The sequence below is a fragment of the Numida meleagris genome, chromosome 2, assembly GCF_002078875.1.
Source record: "Numida meleagris isolate 19003 breed g44 Domestic line chromosome 2, NumMel1.0, whole genome shotgun sequence".
Classification (NCBI taxonomy): Eukaryota; Metazoa; Chordata; class Aves; order Galliformes; family Numididae; genus Numida; species Numida meleagris.
The window spans coordinates 16,839,865-16,863,466 of NC_034410.1; the positions used below are offsets into that span (position 1 = coordinate 16,839,865).

A 23,602-nucleotide genomic window follows, 5' to 3' on the forward strand; every position below is an offset into this window, starting at 1 on the left:
AAAGAAAAAGACTGATAGTTGAAATGTCTGTATTGATAATCATTTGTTCGCTTGCTTGCTTGCTTTCTCTTGTCTTTAACCACCAAGGTACCATTCCCCACCATAAGGTGCTCCTCTCTCCTCTTTCCTTCCAGCTTTGATAGCATTCCCTGTCACTGGAAACTACCCAACATTTCAACCCTATGTGATGGGGATAAGCACATTAATGTTTATGAGGGAATTAAATGCATAACGGCAGCAGTAAATAGACTGAAACAAATATCTGAACGGCAGATAAATCTGGATCCAGACTTGCATTGTGTTAAAAAAAAATAAAAATACATTCCACTGGAGATCTCAAGGTGATCAAATGTCAGTGGCATTTTCAGAGCTGTAAAGTGCCTCTGTGGCTATAAAGTATTGGTGATAAATTTAGAGTCTGTAGAAAAAATGTAAGTGTAACTGGCTCAGAGCAGGTTTGAAGATCTTTGTCTGAGATATGTTAATGGAGTTGTGAGAAAGACCGATTCCATGTTACCGTGGCATATAAAACATCTTCCCTCACACTCCTTCCTAGATTGGAGTGGTACGGGACACCATGGGAGCACCAATGAGACACACCATAGCACAGGTTTTCCTGCACAGTGACAGTACCTGCCTCAAGCCTATCTCCTCTATCAACACCAACATGCACGGGATTTGCTATAGCTGCTGCCTGGCAAGAGCCCAACCCAGAGAGTACTGAGATAAAGTGCAAGGCCTTGAGGAAGCACCTAAAGCCTTAGCAGAGATTAACTCAATCCCTCGGCTGAAGTAGAGCATCTACTGTTGTACTGCTCACTTGCTCTCATGGCTAAAATCTAGTTGACAGAATGACTGCAAACACCAATGTTTCTGCTCTCTGGGATGACATGGTTCCTTTCAAATACAACCCACCTTGTCTTTTGTCACCTGACAATGAGCCTAGTGCAATGCATCATGTAAGCTTCCAGACAACAAGAAGGTCAGAAGATCTGTTACAAGCAGCTATTCACCCATCAAATAATGTCACAGAAATCAGAGTTTCAAAGGGGAATGTGTGGAGTGGTTTTGCCACACTGAGCTCCTCAAGCTGCCAGGTACCTAGCTGGCACTGGGACGCCCATCGGGACCGAGAGGCTGAGGCTCAGCCTGGGAGAGGTGGGTCAGATCAGCACAATGAGGCTGTAGGGGACTCACAGCTGCACACACGTGGGCTGTTGATGGTTCGTACATGCAATCAAAACCTATTTCAGGTACTTATTGTAACTTCAGACTTGAGTATACAAATAATATTCAATGCAGTGCATAACCTGCATTGGTGCTGGTCATGCAGATCCGCTAAGCTTCTTAACTGAAATTACAGTGACTCCTGTGACCCATACATAAAACCTACACATCAGTGAACTTCTGGCCACTGGTTGATGCAGAATGTGTTATTACTGTCAGACAGAGAAAGTTGATGTATGGATAAACCAGCACCCCTCACTTCAAGAACCATCTTGCCCCCTCACTGCCCACCCCCTCTAACCCCGCACCAGAACTGCCAGCGATGAAGGAAAATGTTATGCTATGTGTTATGGATCATTTCACTAACAATTGTGAGGACTCTTTGCTGGAATGCTGTCATGTAGGATAAAACTGGTAGAGAATTACTGCAAGCCTGTCCAGTCATTTTAGGCAACATTTTGTTGTAAAATATGACACTATTTTGTTTTTTGCTGAAACAATTTCAGTGTGGCAACAAAGCGTTTCAAAGAACACATATCCTAGGCTACTCCAGCAGTCTCCTTCTTGATAACAAAGTTCATGATGCTTTCCAGAATAACTATTTTAAAAATATATATTCTTCAATTTACCTAGCAGGGCCTAGATTTGCCTGACTGTCCATTTTAAAATATGTTTGTTTCTCTGGCCAGAACTATATCAAGCTCCTCTACAAGGAGAGAAAACCAACTACAGAAGTCCTATCCAATACACACCAAATAACTGATCTTTTCCACTCGATAGCAATTTCTGATGTCACAAGTCCTCTTCAGGGTATGAAACACCAGCTGAAAAGTGGAAATCTACCAGGAATCATACTCACGAATGTTTTACACAAGTTGTTGTGAGTTTATACAAAAGGACTGCTATCTAACTGAGAAAGCATCCATAAATATTTACTTCCTGATAAGGAAGATAAGCTGCATGCCAAAAAACATAAAAAGTATTCACTTCTCTGCAAAGAGTGTGCTGCCAGTAGCACTCCTCAAGCAAGTTCCAGTTGAGATTACAGCTTTCTCTAAAGGTTCTGCAGTATAAAACATAATCTGTTAGCCAAGGAAACTTCACTTCTGCGTGTATTAATCTGATGTAAAAGGTCTTATCCTACATTTATTCAACCTATCAGTTCAAATAGAATGCAGTTCAAATAGAATGAGCACAAACATTCATTATGTAAAGCTAAGGATTTCTTTTCCTTGATGATGGGAAATAAATGAAAGGAAAAAACAATTTCTTCCTGGCTCCTAAAAGCAGAATATTGTTTTCATTCTTAATCTACCAGTATTAGTCTCCTGAGTTTTCATTCTCAGTTTAGTAAAAACATAACTTGTTGTGAGATAACTTTTTATTTCTAACAAACACAAGTGCATTAAAGCCTTCAGATCAGCAGCCACAATGCTATGCAAGCTGACATAACCATCATTCAGACCAAAACAAGTCCTTCCACAATGTCTTCATTTCAGGCACCACCTTTCCCTCCAATTATACACAAGCACCAGAACAGCTGTCAACTCATAAACTCATTCAGATGTCTTATTTAATTAGGTTTTATTGTACCACATAACTAGTTTCTGGGGTTAAACTTGGAAGGGAAAATAATCAGTGATCAACAACAAAATTAAAAAGATTGTAGGTAGGGTTTGCAGGAGTCATATTGAATTATGAGGATAATTAATGAGACAATGAATTTTATCATCACTCCTACCTTAAGCTACAGAAGACAAGGTCAGCCCAGTGAGTAACTCAATCCAGTGGAGCTGAAATTTGCTAAGAAAACCAGTCATATAAACAAGTTCCTTAATTGCTTAGTCAAAGCTCAATCTCTAAGTCAAATGACAGATTGAAAATGCATCGTATTATTTATTTACATAAGGAGTACATTTTGCTTTGAAAAAATAGCAAAAGAAGATCTGCTGAAGTTCCAAAGATCCTGTTATTTCTTAACTTGAGCAGAGCATCAGCAATGGGAAGAAGCATTGCTTTTAGCCATATTAGGTTTAAGGGACAGAGCTCACCAAGCTCCAGACCTCACTCAGAGATCTCAAACCACGTGTTTTCTTGCCCAGAAATGTTGGTTTGCTGAATAGCCAAAATATGAAAATATAGAAGTTATGTGCAGGAATAATGCTGGACCCCTGTACGTGTGAAAAGAAAATAGATAATGAAATTAGTCCTATCCGCTAATTCCAGCATAAGAGCAAAAACAGCCAGAGGAAACATTTGGATGCAGAAGGTTTTGTATGTGCATGGGCAGTACTGGAATTCACCTTTATGTACAAGTGACACTGATGTAGCAGATGCATCTTCGACACGTGTGTTGCACTGGCAAAGTACAACGGGACACTCACACCCAGCACCTGGTGTTAGGAAACCTTTACACATCCTAGGAAGTTACAAAGCACAAAGAAAGATCCACTCAGCTTTCCAAGAAGAAATCCATTGACTGAGATTTAGGACAGCAACACTTGAAACGTCTTCCCTTTTCCACTTGCACTTTTCCATTTCCATTTTGGAATGTTCCTTTTACATGCAAACCAATTCCGTTCTTACAAACCTTGCTTTGTGTGCACCTGTTTAAGACACATTAAAATTATAACTTGGCCATTGCACCTTTCATGACAAAATGGCATCCTGCAACCTAAGGATCTCCTGACATGAAGCACTCAGCCTGCCATCTCCTGCTACAGAACACAAGTGAGGATGGCACCACCAAGTCGGTGTGCAGCCTGCAGGAGCACACTCCAGTTCACATTTGCTCAGTTTAGAATTAAACCATTTTCTATCTGACTTAACCACACAACTGAACACTGAAAACCAAGATCTCCTACTCACTTATTGCCAACTATAAGAGTCTGTTGCCCACAGTCCCCAGAGAGGCCTAAGGATTAGCTGGGTTAAACAAGTGATTACCCAAGGTTAAAATAATCGGGTGCTGAAATTATGAGCAAGGGCAACATTTGTCCTTCCTTAGCTATGGGGTTTGGTAATGGGGACAGTAAGGGAAAACTTGCTTCTACTTGTGCTTTTGCTGGTAAAGTTTGTTTCAAATGGGGGATGGCACGCAGCTTTGCCCATGTTGGGACCACTGTCACTAATAAAACACTCCTGCTCAGGCAGGATGCTTGCGTCTGAACTCAGTCTCTCAGCTGAACTATAAACACTAGTGTAATAAAAACAATTCAGTTTCCACATGCCTTAAGCACCTAACACCATTTTTCCATTTTCTTCTGAAATTTACACAGTATGTAATGCAAGCCACTACAGTAACTTGTTATATGCTTCAGCAATACAACCTTAATGGCTTTTAAAATCAGTTCAACAATTTTTTCTCGATTCCTTAAAGTCATACGTGTGCCATTGACCTCTGCAATGGCACCAAAACTACTAAGGAACCCTCTGGGAACTCATCCCAGAGTTCAGTGCTGCTCATTTTACTGTTTTTTTGTTGATATTTTAACAGGAATTTTTTTCTTTCACAGTGAACGCTTGGCAATGCCAATCCTTCTTTGCTCAGCTTACTCCATCAGCGTTCCCAAGCTTTGTGTATGTGCACAATTCACAGTACCACTGAAACTAGTAATTTTAAAAGACCTAAAGTAAAATCAGTGTTTTAAAATAAGTTTGAGATACTGACAACTTTGAACAAATTCATAGTATCCAACCAAAACCTATCAGACTGGATGCAATGTTTTTAACATCAAACGCATCCCTGATATTCAGCGATGCTGTATCAGTATTTCCGTGCTCAGTCAGCTGCGCAGTTGGTTTCCTCATCAGCTATCTCACTTTCCCACGAACACATTTGTGTCTGCATCTTTGCCATGTTCTCCCCTCAGAGTTCAGCCTTCCAGAGATTTAGCTAAGGTAAGCACCAGTGGACCAACCAGCAAGACTGCCTTTTCCACCATTGTTTGACCTTTAAAGATGAAGCATGATTGTGTGTGAAAAAAAAATGGGGAAAGCATACTCTAAACATAAACCAAGAAGGTTTTGGAAATGACGTAAGTTTCTAATTTCCTCTCTGCATCACATAATCAGTCCTGCAGCTCATTATCAGAACACACGTGCTCAATTAAGACTGCAGCATCTCAGCTACTTAATCTTTAATCCTAATTTTAAGCCATGGCTCTCCTGTTTGTTTAAAGATGACCTGGTATTTTTAGAGATGGGCAAAGATAGGTATGTAAATACACACCACACTATTTAACAGCTTGTAAGGCATTTCACTTTTAAAAGGGAAAGGAAAAAGCTGTGCTTCCTTATGATACAACCTCTATACAACTAACTGAATTACAGAGGTAGGCCTAACCTAAAACAAGCCTGGGAATGGCTGCAGAATAAAGGCTCCCAGACACAAAAATTCATAAAATGGCTTGGGTTAGAATGGACCTTACATCCCACCCCACCGCCATGGGCAGGGCTGCCACCCAACAGCTACCCAGGGCCCCATCCAACCTGGCCTTGAATGCCTCCATAGATGGGGCGTCCACAGCTTCTGCGGACAGCCTGAGACCAACTGAAGGCCTGCATGGCCCAGCAGGGCTCTGTTTCATCACAACCCATGGTACCACTCCCCTGGTACAGACAGGAATCCCTCAGGAGTTTCTCAGTGGCAAGTATTTATGCTAAGATCACTTATAATTACAAAATAATTGAAACGTGTCATTACAAGTTTGCCTTTCTTCCACAACTCCAGACCACCAGAAACACCACCTGCTCACGTTTGTCAAACATCACATCCCTGCTTCCAACCCCTACTTATTTTCCCCAGTAAGGCAAAGAAGCTAAGTAAAAGCTCTTCCAGTTCTTCACCACGCCAGGAACACAAAGGGTGGAAAAAAAGAGCGCAAGTAAAATTATATTCTTTATTCATTCCATTTTAGCTGAGAATATTCCTATTATACAAATACTGTATAAATTCCAAAATCACAATATATTACAAAATAAAAAAGTACAAACTGCAGTACTTAATAAATATATCTAACAAGTTAATCAGAAAGTAGAAGAAACAGAATTCAGATTGGAAACATTTAAATGTTTGACCCAGCAAACCATACAAATCTCAATTTAAATACTTTTTAACGTAGAATACCAATCCTGATTTCTTATTTAGAAAATAACATCCAATGAATAAAATGTTGTGATCAGATAATGATTTGTTGGTGCAATACAAGCGCCAAAAAAGAAGCACGGCTCATACAAAAGACACCATAACCCCAGAAACAGGAACACAAACACTGAGGTGCAGCCAAGGCAATTACTGCCAAAGCGGTAGGCTATTATCTAGTCACAACATTCTATTGCAAGTTAATGTTCTGTTATTACAGATAAATAACACAAATGGAGCAGAGGGTGAGCCAACCAGGCAACGAGAGGCCGGTTTACTCAAAACAGTAATTAAATACAGAAGAGTCAACTGCTCCCCGCACAGTGCACGCGGAGCTGCATTCCAACCGGCTCAGAGGACCTGTTCCGCGCTCGAGGCAGAGGAAACAACTGTTCTGAAAGCAGTCTTCTACTTTGCCACACTTGAACAAGAACTACTGTTTTGCAAAGAACAACCACGATGCTTTCACCAGTTTGGGAGGGTCATTTGACATCAGCTTCATTTGGTAGAAATATAAGGTTTATGGGTAAAAAACACAGCAAAAAATAGCTGTTACATCATAAGCCTTATTTACAAAAATTGTTTACAAATGTTTTTTTGGCTGTACAGCTCAAAGCCAGATACTAACGTGAGATGTAAAAGACGGACGTAACAGTTTAAAAATATTGTGCAAAAAATACATTCTCATAGAAAAGAGAGAAACGGTGAGGAGGGGAGACACAAACATACAGAGAGAACCTGCTGGCAAATAATCCGAGGCTAAGTTTCTACAACAGAATACTACAAACACGCTTGGATTTATCCCCCACGATCTACCGCTCGTCTCAGTCCGGGGTGCTGCTGCTTCATTAAGGATTAAGGCATCACCATCACGGCCAGCGCACTTCCGTCCATCTGTCCCCGCAGCCCTGCTCCTGGGCAGCCTCACGAGCAGGCGTTCTGCTCGATGTACATCTTGGAGAGGGACACAGCCATGGACTTGGCCAGCTCCTCGTCCCGCCGCCGCTGCACCTGAGTCTGCCTGCACCAGGCCTCGTACTCGGGGTTGGGGCAGACGCGGTCCAGCACGGCATCGTAGTGCCCGTTGCTCAGCCAGCTCAGCCAGATGCTGGGCCGCGTCGGGTCCTCGGGCCCCAGGTAGTGAACCATGGTGGAAACGGTGGGGCTCTCGGGCCGCCCGCCCGTCGTCAGGTGGATGTTGACGTTCAGCATCTGCCCCATGGCCAGCAGCTCGGGGTAGCCGGCCCAGGCGCCGTCCTGCGCGGCGGCGATGAGGAACTCCCCGACGTCGCCCTCGATGATGGGGCCGAAGTGGTCCAGGTGGTCGGCGATGTAGTGCACCGTCTGCTCGCGGAGCTCGCCGTGCAGCCGCTGGTCCCCGTACACGGCCTTGCAGACGGCGCGGTACAGGCAGTTCCCGTCGGGGATGATGTGGAAGCGGAAGCGGCCCTTCTGCCGCAGGTACCGGTCCTGCTTCTCCACCTCGGCCAGGTACAGCGCTAGCTTCTCGCTGCGCTCCGCCCGCCGCGCCCCGGCCGCGCCGCCGCCCTCCTCGTCCTCCCCGCCGCGCTCGGGCTGCGGGCCGGACTGGTTGGCGGCGGCCTGCAGCGCCTGGCAGTGCTCGCTCAGCCGCAGGCTGCGGTTGCTGGGCTCCTCGGCGCCGCTCTGCACGACGCCCTCCAGCCAGGCGCGGCCGTGCGGAGCGGGCTCGGGCCGGGACAGCAGGCGGATGGGCACCACGCGCTCCAGCGGGCGGCGGCGGCTGACGGTGAGCTGCGCGCAGGAGCTGTACTGCGGGACCGCGGCGGCGGCGGCGGGGCCGCTCGGCATCACCTCCAGGCAGGACGAGAAGGCGGGCATGGCGGCGGCGGGGCCCCCGGGGCTCGGGCCGTCCTTGGCGGGGCTCTCGGCGGTCGGGCTCGGGGTCGGCCCCGCGGCGTCGTTCGCTGCGTCGGCGGATGGCGGTCCCGGCGGTACGGAGACCTTGAAAACGGGCGCGGCGCTCGGAGGGGCCGTCCCGCCCGCGGGGTAGTGGGTGATCACGGAGCTGTAGAGCTGCATCCTCGGCTCCCCGCGGGCGGCGCTTTATAGGCGGCGCCGCCGGAGCCGGGGCGGGGAGCGGCGGCGGGGGCCGCGCTGGGGCTGCCGGAGAGGATGAGCCGCCCGGGTAAAAATAACCCGGGGCATCGCCCCCCGCCCCGCCGCCCCTCCCCTGCCCCGCGCTGCCCGCTGGGCCCGGCGGCGCCCGCCGCAATTCCGACTGCGCCACAAGCCGCGCGGCCCCGCCGCCAGGCCACGCCCCTCCGCGGGAGCGCGCGGCGAAGCGCTGAGGCGCTTCTGGAAGCTGCTGGGGGCGGGGCGGGGCAGCGCCGTGTTTACCTCGGGGCCCGCGCACGTTGGAATGCGGGGGGCGGGGCTCGGCTGGGCACCGCCCCGCGGCGGAAGGGGACCCGGGGTAATGAGCGGCGGTGGGACCGCGCGGAGATTTCCTTTGGAAAATGTGGTACGTGTATACATAAAACTGCGATATAAGTCATCAATTAATAATCGGAGAGGATGAGATCTAAAATACTGCTCCCAGAGATCCTCGGCAATTGGTTTATTGATGTCGGTAGCGTCGTACAGTCAACACAGGTCTTTTAGCCTTAGCTGTGATATAAATAAAGCCGTATCTCACCCGTCGGACATGAGCAGTGACGCTGTCTGCACACGCTGGATGTGATTACGTTATGACAGGCATGTCAAGTAAGAAACCCCACTTCACACTGGGTTAACGCAGGCATTCAGTCTTACTAGAATGGAAAAGAGAATATTGATATGTTTAATTTCAAAGTTATATAGGAGAAAATAGATTTCAGAATACAATTAGGAATGAAAAGTTTTAGCTTTAGTTCTGCAATCCAAGCAGAAGAAAGGAGAAAAAAAAAGGACAGGGGTGGTAAGTACTGCCAACTACTTTTTGATTTTCTGACCATTCGTTTTTCCTTGTTCCTGTATTACACTAATTGGAAAGACATAACTGACCACTTGCAGCAGAGTACAATGTCAAAAAGAATGTTTCTTTGGAGACGTGTTCAGGGAACTGATCCCTATCTGCAGATTCTGCCGCTGATTCCTGGGCTACCAGCAACACAAGACAGCATGTCATTCTCTTCCACGTTTTGATCTCCTTGACTAACTTGCACGTAGAATGAAAAACACTGAAATCCTTGATGCTAAAAGCTGTGGATATTTAAGGGAACAGTTTTCGCATCTGCTTTCCTTCTTTGTTTTGAATAAAATATAGCATCTAATTCCATGCATTATTGGAAATATTTCAGTTGAAATGTAAAGACTCAGTATGTATCCCAAATTATTGCCTCCAAAGTTGAAGTGTAAGAAGTATATCAGATATGAATTGGGCTCTAAGGTCCTGATTTACCTGCCACTGCCAGAAAGTTGATACCTTTAGAACAAATGGTGATGTGCATTAGCCAGGAGCATTTCTGGCAGCCTGTTAACAGGGGGATAAAGTATTACAACTGCTCTGAAATTACAGAGTGACTCTTGTATGTCAGAATGTTCAGAACTTTGTTTTAAATATAGCTGATGAGATCAGTTAGTGAATCTTTATTTCTGGACAGATCATTTCTTAGAGAGTAAAATATACCAATCAGATGGTGCCGAATTGAAACATTTTCCAAGCGAAGGCTTGGGGCAAAAGAAAAATCTCAGCTTGGTTTTACTTGTTAATCAAAACTTTACAAGGTATATTTCCAAGATAAAACGTGTTCTGATATATTTACAGGTGATCTAATGTAAAATCACTGGAAGCTCTCCCTTCCCAGAGGGTTTAAAATGTGCCAGTAGCTGCTGTGACCTTTGTCATTGTTGTTATATTAAAGATGTACATTACGTTAAGCAGCTCTTCTGCCTACTTGGTTTTTTTAGTTTAAAAAAAGATAAAGGTATTTCTATATTTTTGCTTAGTGAATGGTTCTGCCTGCAAGTAAATGTCAGAGCTTACTACTGGGTAGTGGGTTGGAAGTCTTAAATAATCTGGTAACTGAGGGATGGGGGGAGTGGAGAGGAGAGACAGGCGGCTCTTTCTGTTAGAGAATAGTAAACGGATCCAGTAGAATAAGAGCATTTCTGTTAAAAATCAGTGCTGCATTTTGAATACTTAGTGCCACAATTTTCTTTCTCCTAGGATGTTACAGAAACTCCAGGTAATGACTGTTGTGCCTCCCCAAAACCACAGGTTGTTTGGAACAGCAGTACAATAATGGATGGGCAGCTGTGTTATTCTGATTATTAGTTATGAGGTACGACATTTGTGGTTCTTCATTTGAGGAAAGAAACAGATTCATTATGTATTCCTAGTTTTCCATTGTGTTAGTATTCCGATGCTGTGCTTCAGCATATTCTGGAAGAAAAAAGAAAGGTTGTTTATAGCTGAACAAAAATCCAAGGAGCATCCTGAAATGCATGCTAAGTACATCTGCAGCTTTTGGTAATGTTACCAGATCATTCTTTTATTCTCTTTCATCTACAAACAGATATCAGTAACATCATTCCCACATTTTCAGTTAAAATACATGTAGTAACCTTCCTGATACTGTTAAAATACAATCAAAATCTGTTACTAGGTAACAGAGCAACATAACAAACAGTTCTACCACTGTATGAGTGTTAATTGCATATTGCTTTTAACGTACTAATTACCTCCCATGTGAAGTAAATAGAAAGAAGAGTTCACCTCAGTGTGTTTTACCTGTGTTATTAAATACTGACAATGTAACGTGGCCAACATTTTCCGTGACTGAGCATCTAGAGTTAGTCACACGCATTTGGCCTGGGTGGAATCCAATCTTTCTAGAAATCAGTGACAAAAAACCCATTGAACCTCTGCAGCGCACGCATTTCATGGCTAGTTTTCAGCTTTCATTGTAGGAGTTACCAACAGTCAGCACTTACCTGAAAGGTCATTTAGTAAATGTCTGACATCTGTTTGTAATAATAATAATAATAATAATAATAATAATAATAATAATAATAATAATGTCTTAGCCCGTGCTTTGCTCCAAGGTCACTAGCTGAAGAAAAAGGTGGAAACAGAGAGGAATGATCAAGTGCCATGAATAAGTTCCTGTGAATATTAAATTTCAGGGAAGAATTTGCATTTCCTCTATGCAAGGCTATCTGCAAAAGGAAGGAGCACATGGTTGTGCCTTTGGTGCCTTTTCCTGCCAGAAGATGCTTATTTGTTCTTTCTCTGAGCTGCATATAGAGCAGCCACTGGGGAAAAACTGAACTTTGCTTTACAGTGTATAAAAACTGGATAAAACATGATGCACAGATAGATTGCTTCCATAATATTCCTGTTTTTCACTTGTCAGTTCTGCCTGCATACTGTGCCACACAGGTACTAGAAGGTTTCTCAGAGCAAGCAGAACATATTATGGAGATGCCTTCCCCTGTCTTCTGTAATGTTCCCAGGCTTCTGGTTCATTCAGTATAGCCAAACGTGAAGTCCTTTGCTAATGCAGAACAGATCTTAAAGCAATCTCTGTGGTAACAAAGCATAAGCATCTCTTGAGGTTAAAATTTCTCCTGACATAATCATTACCACTGGTTACACTGCACATTCCAGGAATTGTTTAGATTGTTTACGAGGCAAACCACAAGCACAGAAACAGCTGTGGAAAAACAGTGGCATTCAGTGACGTAAAACTGGATGCCTAAGAGTGGAACTACTTCTAACTTGAACGAACAAATTAATTACATCAGCAGGATCATTTATTAGCGAAGAAGAAGAGAGAAGTTAGCTTAAGTGATGTATTGAATGACACTGAATAAGCATTTCCACAGCTTTTTATTTATGCTAATGTAACTGTGCTTCAGCCAAAGATATTTCCAGCTGAAGTATTTCATGAATTGATAGCAGTTTGTCAATAACTGGATGATGAAATTATAAATAATAATTTAAAGTAGCATATCAAGGGAAAAATAATAGAAAATCAAAATGTGTGTGTGTGTGTGTATATATAGTGGATGTATAACAAGAATCTTCCAGTACAGGGAAGAAATATCATAGAATGGCTTGGGTTGGAAGGGATCCCGAGATCATCGAGTTCCAACCCTGCTGCCACAGGCAGGGCCACCAACCTCCAGATGTGGTACTAGACCAGGTTGCCCAGGGCCCCATCCAACCTGGCCTTGAGCACCTCCAGGGATGGAGCATCCACAGCCTCTCTGGGCAGCCTGTTCCAGCACCTCACCACTGTGAAGAACTTCCCCTGACATCCAAAGAAATATGAGCTGGAATTAAAAAAGAATTCTTGAATAATGTTTTCTCTTTTGTTGCCTGCATATGATCATATCATTCCTTTCATAAACTTACCAAGTCAAAGGTAAATTATTCAGGCTATAGTTAAATGAACCTGTGTAGATGTCGTGATCCAACAGCTCTGCCAAATTCTGCTGCTTCCACTCACAGTCTTTCTTCCTTCTCCTTATGCCAGTTTGTTTTTTTGTTGTTGTTGTTTTTAATAACGATCTTATACTTTGCTCAGCCCTTTCTGTACCACTAACATAAAATGGAAAGTAAGTGTATCAGCAGTTACTTTTGAGGTACACATACACTGCATAAAACAAGGGATATATCTCATAGTTTTGCCTCACAATTTGTTGTTTAGTTCCTGCTATGCTCTCAAGTTAAAAACATATCACTGTATGGGTGCACTAGGCATTAGAGATGTGACCTACAGTATGACATCACATGGCAAGACTGGAAAAAGGGTTACTGACGATAAATATAGACATTTGCTCACATCTCAGGGTCTTGGAGTCATATCTCATTTGATAAGTGAGCCTCTAAATGTGAGCTGTGACGCAGGTCAAGTTTCTCATTTCTACTCAGTGTGTAGATGGTATTTGTGGTGGTCATTGTGAATAGGGCCCAAAGATGATATCAGAATGTAAAAAGGAATCAACAATGCTATTTCCTCTGAGAAAAAAACAGTGGTAATAATGTGACGTAAACAAGCTCTGTAACATGTACAGCATATATAAAATAGCTCTTTTTAAATTGTAATAAACCTCAAAGGATATAAAAGCGTTTGCAATGCCTGTATTTTGTTACCAGTTACAGGAGGTGAAATAGTTGCCTTTGCTACCTTTCATGTTGGTTAATGGTAAATTTAGGGTTGAGGAAAGTAGTTACTCTGGCTCCTACCAAAAGCAAAACACGGTTCTGACAAGGACAGTCTGTGAAGGAAGTAGAGGAAGTGGGTAATACAGAAATAACAGAAGCCAGATATCATTAATAGGTTACTCTTGATTTAAAAAGGCAAACTTTTAAGTGTGAAATAACTTAAAGAAAAGAAGGTGCAGTACTACAGTACTAGCTACTCCTGAAATAGAAACATAACTTCAGTGAGGTACCATGCAGCTAGCATTTCCACAGGTGGCCTTACAGCAGAAAGGCTTTGGAGACTGAGGCTAATTCTAAGGACAGTCTCATCTGCCCTATCCTCCAAAACCTTGCAATAGTCAGCTTTCCCTGCCATTCTTCCATCAGTAAGCAGCAAAAGAAGGTATCATTACTTCACACATGGGTGAGGGTAGCACAAAACCACATTGCATAGTTCATGTTTTCAGAGTCAAGGAATAGCATCTAATTAAATAAAATACTTTTGTTGTTCCATTGCTTAGTCCATCCTGTAGGAAAGGACTGTGGTTACATACAGTGTAACCAGCTCAACAAGTACTGTTCTAACTCTAATGGAATTTAGGGGAAGAACCTACCTCATCACAATTACAAACCTGCTCTGTTTCCACCTACACAGCATAGAACTAACTGTTAAAGCAAGGTCAGATCACAGCTATTTAACTCCACTGTCTAATGAGAAAAAAAAAACACAGGTGGAACCACTACAGGGGAAGGATTCATCCTTATTAATGTCCTACTCTGTAAATAATAAACCTTTCCTAAACTAATTTGTTATGGCTAAATGTACAAAACACTATTATTTTTCTGATTCAGTCCAATATTCTCCAATATTTGCTCCAACATTCTAAGAGATAATTTAAAAAATGAATTATAGTGAATTTATACCAGTAACTCCCAACAAAACGGTATCTTAACTCAGTCATACTAAAAAGCAAAGTCATGTTTCTACTGCTTTGAGTGAATATCTACAGAAATTTTAAAATATTTTAGCAATATGATTTTCTGTACTTATTCAAGTTATTTGAAACATTAAAAATTGTTATAATGAAGCACTAGTTAAGAGTTACATTATTCATATGTGAAAATATAAGCAATCTTCTAGTTGTGATTTATATGCAAGCAGAATTTTACAAAAATTAAACATTAATTACTTAGTAATTCAGAGTGAGAATCCCAACTAAGATGATTTTACCATATCAGATCTGAGCCTTTCTGCTGAACATAAGGGATTGTGCACGTCTCTCTGAATTTGATACAAAATTACTGGAGGAAATTCAGTACATCTAACCTCACTGGGTCTAAATAAAGTTTCTAATACTGCACAGCATGATACATTACTAAACCAGTGAAAATGGGGATTAGAACAAGAATTGAAAGGTGGCTATAGGACTCATTAAAAGACAAAACACTGCAGATAATTTAAAGGAATCATTATGCTGAAAGACATTTGCTAGTAGAGTTCTTTAAAGATCAGTCTTGGGACTGACTTTAATATTTTCATTAATTACCCTGCCATATGGTGTGCTGTTGACTTTCACTAGTGACTATAGAGCTGAGCAGCATTTTTACAATTAATTTTTTTTAAAATATCATGTAGGAAACAGTTGGAGACTAGAAATGGAGTTGCTTAGAACTGTAGATGAAAATCAGCGTTGCAAATGGAAGACATCCACGCAGTGACAGGTGACTATTTCTGCTATTAACAGAATATCAGCTGTGGGACATCACCAGGAGCAGAGACCCACACATGCTATTCAATTGTGGTATCTTTGTAGCTTCATCACTATCACTTCATCTGGATATCTTACCTATTTCTGATCAACATTGCTTAAGGATGTTACATTTTGACTGGAACGTGAGCAAAGGGGAATTGAAATGATCAGTGCACCAGTGACAAGAGACTAACCGTTCTTGGCTTGCTTTATCTGGCAAAGGTTGAAAAGGGCTCTCCATAAATACCTGACAGATGAAATACCAGGGAGTGAGAAGAGCCGATGAAGTTAAAGGACAGCACTGGCCAAAATGAAATGGATACAACCTGGCAATGAATAAATTTAGTCTTGACTCACGGCCTTAGCTTTCAGATATGACATAATTGCAAATACTTTTATGAAAGGATCCTGGTAACAAAATACTTGTAGCAGTACGGGGAAATCAGGATGGCCTGTGAATGCAAGGACCATTTTGGCTTAATAACAGTGTAGCAATAGTAAAGGCTTTGATCTTAATGTGCAGTAAAATATCAGCCTGCTTCTTTGTTCCATTTATTTTTTTCCCAAGGGATTTATGACTTGTCATCCTCCCCACCTGCAAATACATCTCTCTTCTGAAAGTGCTACTATACTTTTTTTCCCTCCCCCCAATTTTCCAAGGGATTAACATTATTAGTTTTAACAAAGAGCAACTGTCTTTTATATTTTGTTTGAAGTTCACTGCTGCTTCACTGGCCTTTGAAAGGAGCTATGTGCCTGAAGATCTGTTCACTTTTTCCAGCACAGAATAAAATAGACTTACTGTATTTCTCTCAGGTCAAAAATGCCTGTTATAATCAGGAAAAAGTAGGAAATGCACATATTGTTTGAATTGTCATACTTGTGTTGCAGCCTTCTCTACTTGTTTTTCTGAAATAAAGGACTAAACTAAATTTTGGGTTGTAAGAGAAAATGTCAAGAACTGTTAGCACATAAACCTGGTTACCTTGGAGACTCCATCAGAAATTAACTATTGATGACTGTCAGTCAAAGGAGACAGAATATGTAAAATCATCATGATTAGAATCTGAAGCAAAACCTGAGGTAGAAGGAAGCGGAGAGGAGATTTACTGTGTATTGCCAATTCTATTGTGTCATTGAATCTGGACACTTCCAAGCTACAGAGACAAACAAGCATATCATGTATAGATGCAAAAGCTTTGTTGTTCCATTCTGACATAATAGACCCTAAATAGCCTGTTTTAGTTAAGTAATAAGCACGTACTTTGTTTTAAAAAGATGTTATGTGCAATGGTAAACTTCAGCTCCTTAGAGGTCACATTCATCTAAGCTTGGTGAGGAGCAGAGCGGATGTAAAAGCCCCACCTCTCACTTGTGGATCCAGAGAAAGCCCTGGCCCACTAGTGAAAGAGCAGCTATCCTGGAGAGAGAACCAACTGCATTTTGCTAAGTTAAAACCAATATTTTATTATGCCATGAATATTATTATTTAAGATTTGTCAACAGCACCATTCCAAATGCATTTTCAGCAGCTCCTAACTAGATTAAAATATCATAAAATCTCTTTCAGGGAATTAGATTCACAAAAACAATAAACAAATAACTTGATGATTATTTGAAAAGATTCAATAGCTAGCCTTGTCCAGACTATACAACAAAGACATTTCTAAACAAACAAGGTTATGATGACTGCAGTAATTACAGTGCGAAGCATCAGGCTACTTATCATAAACACAGTAGTTAGAACAGTATGACCAGGCTGTAATCAATAATAAGAAAACAACCAAGTCAGGATGAAATATATCACAAGCAAAATGTTGGGTTTTCTATGTTCACTAATAAATGTGAATCACTTGATCAGTTCCCTGGCACTCCTCTTGCATGCATCTAAGCAATATATGGGATTATAAAAACCAGCTTTCTTGACTTTAATCTGATTCCTATAGATCAGAAAAACACAGATGTAGTTTTTTGGCAGTTTTTCTACATAACGTGCTACAGCCTATGTTAATAAACATTTAGTCTGCTTCCAATGGCAGATTCCCCAAACAAAATGCACTCTTCTATACATTATTAATGTTGGAAGGTTTCCCAAAAGTAAGGCAATTTTTTCAAATGTTTTTTGTAAGCCAAGTAACAATTTCTGCTTTTCACTCAATTACCCTTACCATTTTTGCTAAACTGAAAGAAAAAGCCTGAGAATACCAGAGTCAGAAGCATTAAACTATTACTCAGCTCAGCACGTGGCATAATAATGACATCTCCCTTTTTATATTAACTCAAGTGACATTTGTGAAAGTAGTAAGTGATGACTTATTTTCGGTAGTGTAGCTAACTGTAAATTTCTTACCAATTACATTTCTCTGATATAGAGATGGCTTTGATCTCTTCTTCACCTTGAGCTCAAGAAAGAGAGGAATTCCAACATTTTAAATTTAACTTGTTGGTATGTATCTCTTTCCGCATTTCTTCTGTTGATAAAATGAAATGGTACCCAGAGCTTGCAAAAAAAAAAAAAAGCTCAATCAATGTAAAAAATTTTAGTTTTTAAAGGCAATTTTTTTCTATAAGCCACATGAATCCCATACACAGAGGTTAGGAAGGTTTCACCCACACTAATGACTCCAAATACTACAAATGATTTATTATTTAAACTATGTCTGCAATAACTTCTGGTCCATAAAGATTATATGTCACATTGAACAGACATAGGGTGTTAATCCTAGCAAAAACTAGAAGGGCTCATCCTGTTTAAAAATCCTTGTGGTTTCTGTTAAGTAGGACGTTATTTTGCTCCTACATTTAGAGAGCTGAGTGGTATTAATGTTTGTTCTTAAACTCTTGTTTTCTATGTGCTGTTTGAGCAAAGTCAAAGTGATTTTTAGCTTAAATGCTAAAATTATTGAGATCAGAGTTCTACAGATCATCTAGTGCATTCAAACATTAATAACTAAATAGCTTTTCCAGATGGCCCATACTCTGAAGAACTTCTGTCAAGGGAGAATTATGAGAAAATTACAGTAGCTGTTGATCATCTCACTGTTGTCTCAATCATTTAAACACTAAAATGTCAAAGCCTACATTTGTTATTACAATGAAAGCAAATAGACCACCCATAATGTATACACTCACATTTGACGTCATCTTCTATCCTGCTGTCAGATACTGCATGAAATTGCATTTTCTTTTTCTACCTCTGGCACACAGGCCACTATTCCTTATTTCCTCCACCCTTGGTTCTCAATCTCATGTAGCTCAGAGCCCGTTTGGGCTCCTCACCTCTACATTCACACAGGCTGGAGCAGGGATGGCAGGGTCAAGCTTAAAGCCATCAACGTGCTGCGATAACTGCTGGATTTGGGTGCACCGATACATCGCAGAATTTCCTCTGAAACATGCTCTGATGTCCCTGAGGGCATCGTGTTTCCTGCCCCGGCAATAACTTAAGCATTCCGGTTGGATATTAGGAAAAGGTTTTTCGCGAGAGGGCGGTGGACACGGCCCCGAGCTGGTAGAGTTCAAGGAGCGTTTGGACACCGCTCTCAGACACAGAGCTTGGAGTTTGGGTGGTTATGTGTGGAGCCGGGAGTTGCAGTCGGTGATCGTTATGCGTCCCTTCCTACTCAGGATACGCTATTAATTCCGTACCGTGAAACACAGGCAGGGCTCTACCTCTAAGCGTGCCGAGGAGCCAGCTACCGCACGGCAACTCCTTCCCTGCGACCACAGCAGCGCCGTGCCACTTCCGCCCAGTGAACACGCGCCGACCGGAAGCGCCTTCCGCTGTCCCGCCCCGCTCCGAGCGGCGCGGCGGGCTGGCGGGGCGGGGCGCTGGTTGCCATGGCTTCGGTGAGGCGGTGCGGCCCGCTGCCCTGGGACCGCCTCCTGGCCCCGGCGACGCTGGAGTTGCTGGCGCTGCCCTGCGGCCTGCAGGAGCCCGGGCAGCGGTGAGGCCGTTACTAGACTGTGATGATTTTCCTTTGGGCCTCTCAGCTAGCTGCCCATCCGGGCCGCTCAGCGCTGCTCCGTGCCTCTTGCTGCTGCTCCCTGGCCTAGCAGGGGTCAGACTGCACCTGACAGCATCACCAGGCAGCTGGGCTGCAGCAGCTGCACAGAACCTGGGGAAATGAAAGTACCCCTTCGTGGCCAGTAATATTCAATAAGTGATAGTACTTGGAATATTTTGGAATGTTCCCAAAACACAGGTGTCTTCAGAACACTTCTGAGTGCTGTTAAGATTTTAAGCCTGTTTTGATCACCTGTGCCTGGATAGGGGTTGTCTGACACCATCTATTTGTAACAGAAAGGAATTCTGACAGCATCAGTATTGCTCTGTCTTTAACAATCCAGTGTTCTAGGTTTTTATTAAAAATCGTATGTGTTTTTCAAGTAAATTAGTAGTATCAAATAATCAAATCTATCAGTGAAATAGAAAAGCTCCTAACTAAATATACAGTCCAGGATTTTGGACTAATTTCTCTACAGAACACTGAAAATAGTCTTATTTACTGTCAGAATGTGTTTTGTTCCTTTGCATTTTCTTTTACCGGCTTTAGTATAACGATTGTGTTGCTTAGTTTTCAGTTGTTATTCAGTATTTTATTGAAAACGTCTTCATGAAAGAAACTCAAGGAAGCTGCTGGTGTGTTTGTTACACTCTTTTAAATTCCTGCCTTAAAAGATTCCATACAAGTGAAATGATTAAAAAATACATGCTTTATTGCTGAATATCCATTATTAATAGAAGGTTAGTTAATCTGGTTAATGCAATTGCTGTTCTATTTAAGTTGTTCTTTCAAATGGCTTTTTTTTTACAGGCCTTGCATTTCAGATGATTTAAAAACAGGATATCACAGTAGAGATCATGCAACACAAACAGATATCAAAGAAATACCAGAATTAAATGAATTAGCAATTGCTACACAAGCTTTAATCAAGGTAAGCTAGGAAGATATCTGAGTCTTCCTCATGCTGTAGAACACGCACTTTTGTCACTGTCATCTGTTTTGTATAATACTCAGGCAATCTGTTTTGACATTTATTCTGTTTTCATATAAATTTCTATTTTCAAAATAGAATAACATACAAATATTGATAGGTGAATTAGAGACTGGGTTACTCAGCTAACTGAATCAGAGAAGATTTCATCAAGATTACCTTTTTGTAATTTTGAAAATGATAAATTCTAAGGGCTTAAACCCGTCTGATCGTGGTTAACAGTGTGACAATAAATGTGAGCCTACCGGTTCCATTTGCACTTCATATCAGTCATGAGCATAGCTAACGTGCCCTACTGCATCTGTTTAAATGAAATAGTGCAGTGCTTCTGCTTTGTACAAGTCATATACAAAGTTGGAGAGAAGATCCACATGGCATTATCTGCACTTGCATAGATAGATGTGTAATGTAAACAGAGTCTTGCTGAAATTAAATGCTTAGATTTTGGTGGGAAGACGCAGGCCATAACGAGGAAAAATAAAGCTTTCTTAACCAAAATGCCTGAAGAGTTTGTGAAGATAGATGCCTCTAGAGACCTGTAGAGGGAGATCTGTTACATCAAAATGATATGTTTCTGTCTGTCCCTTCACTGTGTTAAGAAATTTCAAAAGAAGTTGCTTCAGGATATGAAGTAATTATGTGTGCAGAAAGTTTAATTTCCCAGAAAAAAAAAAAATCTTGTCTTCCCAGATCAAGAATGGTGTGTAAATACAGAGAAGAACTAAAATTAAATGCTTTTGGTACTACTTTTAGAAGCAACATATCTTTCTGTCTTGTATCTCATAAAGATTTCTGAGTGTTTTGCTTGTTAGAATCAGTCATAAGCCAAATGTATTTCCTATAACACTTTCTCTGTTACTTCTTGCTAAAATAGAGTTATTTTTATTCTTTTGCAATAAAAAACTTTGCAGACTACTAGGTTAGGTTTTATAAACATGTTTGGACCACTTTCTAGGATTCCATTTTGATATATGTATTGGTACATATGTATGGATCTCTTCTGCAGAATCTAACTAGTTACCATCTGGCAGAGAATTAAGTATTACAAAAATTGTTATTTCCTAAGAAAGCCAAATATCTTTACGGCATGAATATTCTCTGCAGAACTGAAGGTTTCTGAGGGGTGTTTTTAATTTGACAGCAAACACTGTACATGTAGATGCAAAGCATCTTTATATTGAGGGTCAGTTCTCATTATGCTTTCTTTTCTTGGGACTATTAAAAAATGTATTTAATACTGAGTATTCAAATTTTCCATTTCATGAATTATAGTTTTCTAAATTTCAGTTTTCATTGTTTATCTTCCACAGGAGTGATACAGTGGAGTGGTGCCTACAACAAATATTACATCTTTGATGTCTTTGCTACCTCTAACACTGCAAAATGTATTCATTTTGGTGCATCTTTATAATTTATGTGGAGTTTTTTTCTGCAGAAGTAGTTAAAAATTTTTTCAGAGTTACATTTTAATTTCATTAGAAAGCATTCTGATGCAGTATTTCTTTTCTGTTATAGAAGGCTTCTCAATACTTTATTTAACAGTCAGATATTTAATTTGAGATAAGAGTCAGTTGGCAACTAGGAAACCTGCTTTTAAGGTGTCTCATGGAAGTAACTTTTAACTGAGGGAGGCATCTAAACTTCTCATGCAGTGAGTGCAGATCTATCCTTGTAGTCAGTAGAGATGTCTTGGGATACGATACTTGGTCTCTGTCTCTGGTTTCAGAAGGGGACAGATTTCTGTCACGTCTGCCAGCCCTGCTTAAGATGTCTTTTATACCCTGTTTCTTATGACACTAGACCATGTGTGCATGAGGAACTGGGTCAAGTACCCCTGAGTTCATTGTAACATGAAGTTGTTCACCTATTTCCTACATATGTAGATACCTAAATTAGATGTTTCACTCTGCAGATTGAAAGTCGTGCTGACACCCTAAGGTGTCCAAGGCATGGATATGAAGCAGGGAGCTCTGGCCAGTGTACAGACACATGCTCTTTTGAACTGACTGTTGTAGACCAAAGAGGATACCACGAGGCATAGAGCTGCATTAGATGCTTGTGTTATAAGTGAATAATTGGCATCACCAGCATCTTGAAGAGAGTAATGAAATAGTTGTACCTTTTTTTTTTTTTGTCTAGCTTACTTTGTATATAAGAATAAGTAATAACAGGATTTTTATTTTTAGCTCACTCATTCCCTCCAGAAAGATTTGTTCATCTACAAAAGCGCCATTCAAGCACAATATGAAGAAAAAATTGAAGAGCAAGCTTCAAATCTCCATCAATATGTAAATGATAGACTGACAGACATTGAGACTTTTCATAAACGGGTAAAGAGAAAAATTCTTGTTCCCTTAAATGTCAGCCTTCACTAGATGCCAGTTCTCATTCATATATCATTCTTCTGCAGATTGATGTTTTATTTAATGAAAAATAATTCACAGAAGTATTGAAAATAAGGAGATAAAGCAAAATATTAATATAGATATTTTAAAAATGACTAAGTTGTCTTTTGCAAATTTGCAATTAATAAAACATGGATTACATTGTACTCTGCGTATGAACAACCATAGCTATGAAGACGTCTTATATTCTAGTGCAGTTATTTCTAAAATACATTTGTATACATTATTTACACTTCTTTTCCATGTATTTCTTTGAAAATATATATTCAGTGATCTTTAGGTGGTAAACCACAGCCCATAAAAGCATTAATACTCCTAGGCAACTAGTGAGCACTCACTACAAGGGAGAAATAGGAGTAAAGATTCAACTTTCAACCTTCAAGATGTTCAAGTTTCTGATATGAGCACATGAAAAGCAAAAGTTTAAAAGAAATTATGCATTAATTCCCATCCTAAACATCTAAGACAACCCTTTAATACATGTTTGTCTTTAAAGCAGTTTGGAATCTTCAATTTCTAGAGGAAGAGATACAATTTCATTAATTAGCCAAAACCTAAGTAGAGATTGAAGAATGAAAAAAAAAGATAAAAAAGGAACACAAGCGTAGTGTTTTCTCTTTCACACGAAACAAGGACTCAAAATGGCGACCTTGGACTTTCGGAGGGCAGACTTTGAATTGTTCAGGAGGCTGGTAGGAAGGGTAAAGGGGTCCTGGAGGGTAAAGGGGTCCAGGAAGGCTGGTTGCTCCTCAAGAAGGAAGTCCTGAAGGCGCAGGAACAGGCTGTCCCCCTGAGCCGCAAGATGAGCCGGCGGGGAAGGAGACCGGCGTGGATGAACAGGGAGCTTTTCCTGAGGCTCCAGGAGAAAAAGAGAATCTACCTCCTGTGGAAGACAGGACAGGTA

At 41.2% G+C, this 23,602-nt stretch overlaps 2 protein-coding genes across 2 annotated transcripts in view; one reads left to right on the top strand and one right to left on the bottom strand.

Annotated features, from left to right (window-relative positions):
- Positions 7,144-8,581, bottom strand: OTUD1 (OTU deubiquitinase 1). The gene has a single exon (XM_021386571.1). The coding sequence runs from the start codon at positions 8,429-8,431 to the stop codon at positions 7,295-7,297; it is 1,137 nt and encodes a 378-aa protein (XP_021242246.1). The 5' UTR covers positions 8,432-8,581; the 3' UTR covers positions 7,144-7,294.
- The window catches only part of C2H10orf67 (chromosome 2 C10orf67 homolog), a 51,278-nt gene continuing 36,139 nt past the window's right edge, over positions 8,464-23,602 (top strand). Inside the window, exons 1-4 of the mRNA XM_021386569.1 lie at positions 8,464-8,873; positions 10,560-10,578; positions 20,113-20,233; positions 22,480-22,623. Of these exons, the coding sequence (XP_021242244.1) occupies positions 8,525-8,873; positions 10,560-10,578; positions 20,113-20,233; positions 22,480-22,623 (633 nt within the window). The 5' untranslated portion in view covers positions 8,464-8,524. The remainder of the gene's footprint in view (positions 8,874-10,559; positions 10,579-20,112; positions 20,234-22,479; positions 22,624-23,602) is intronic.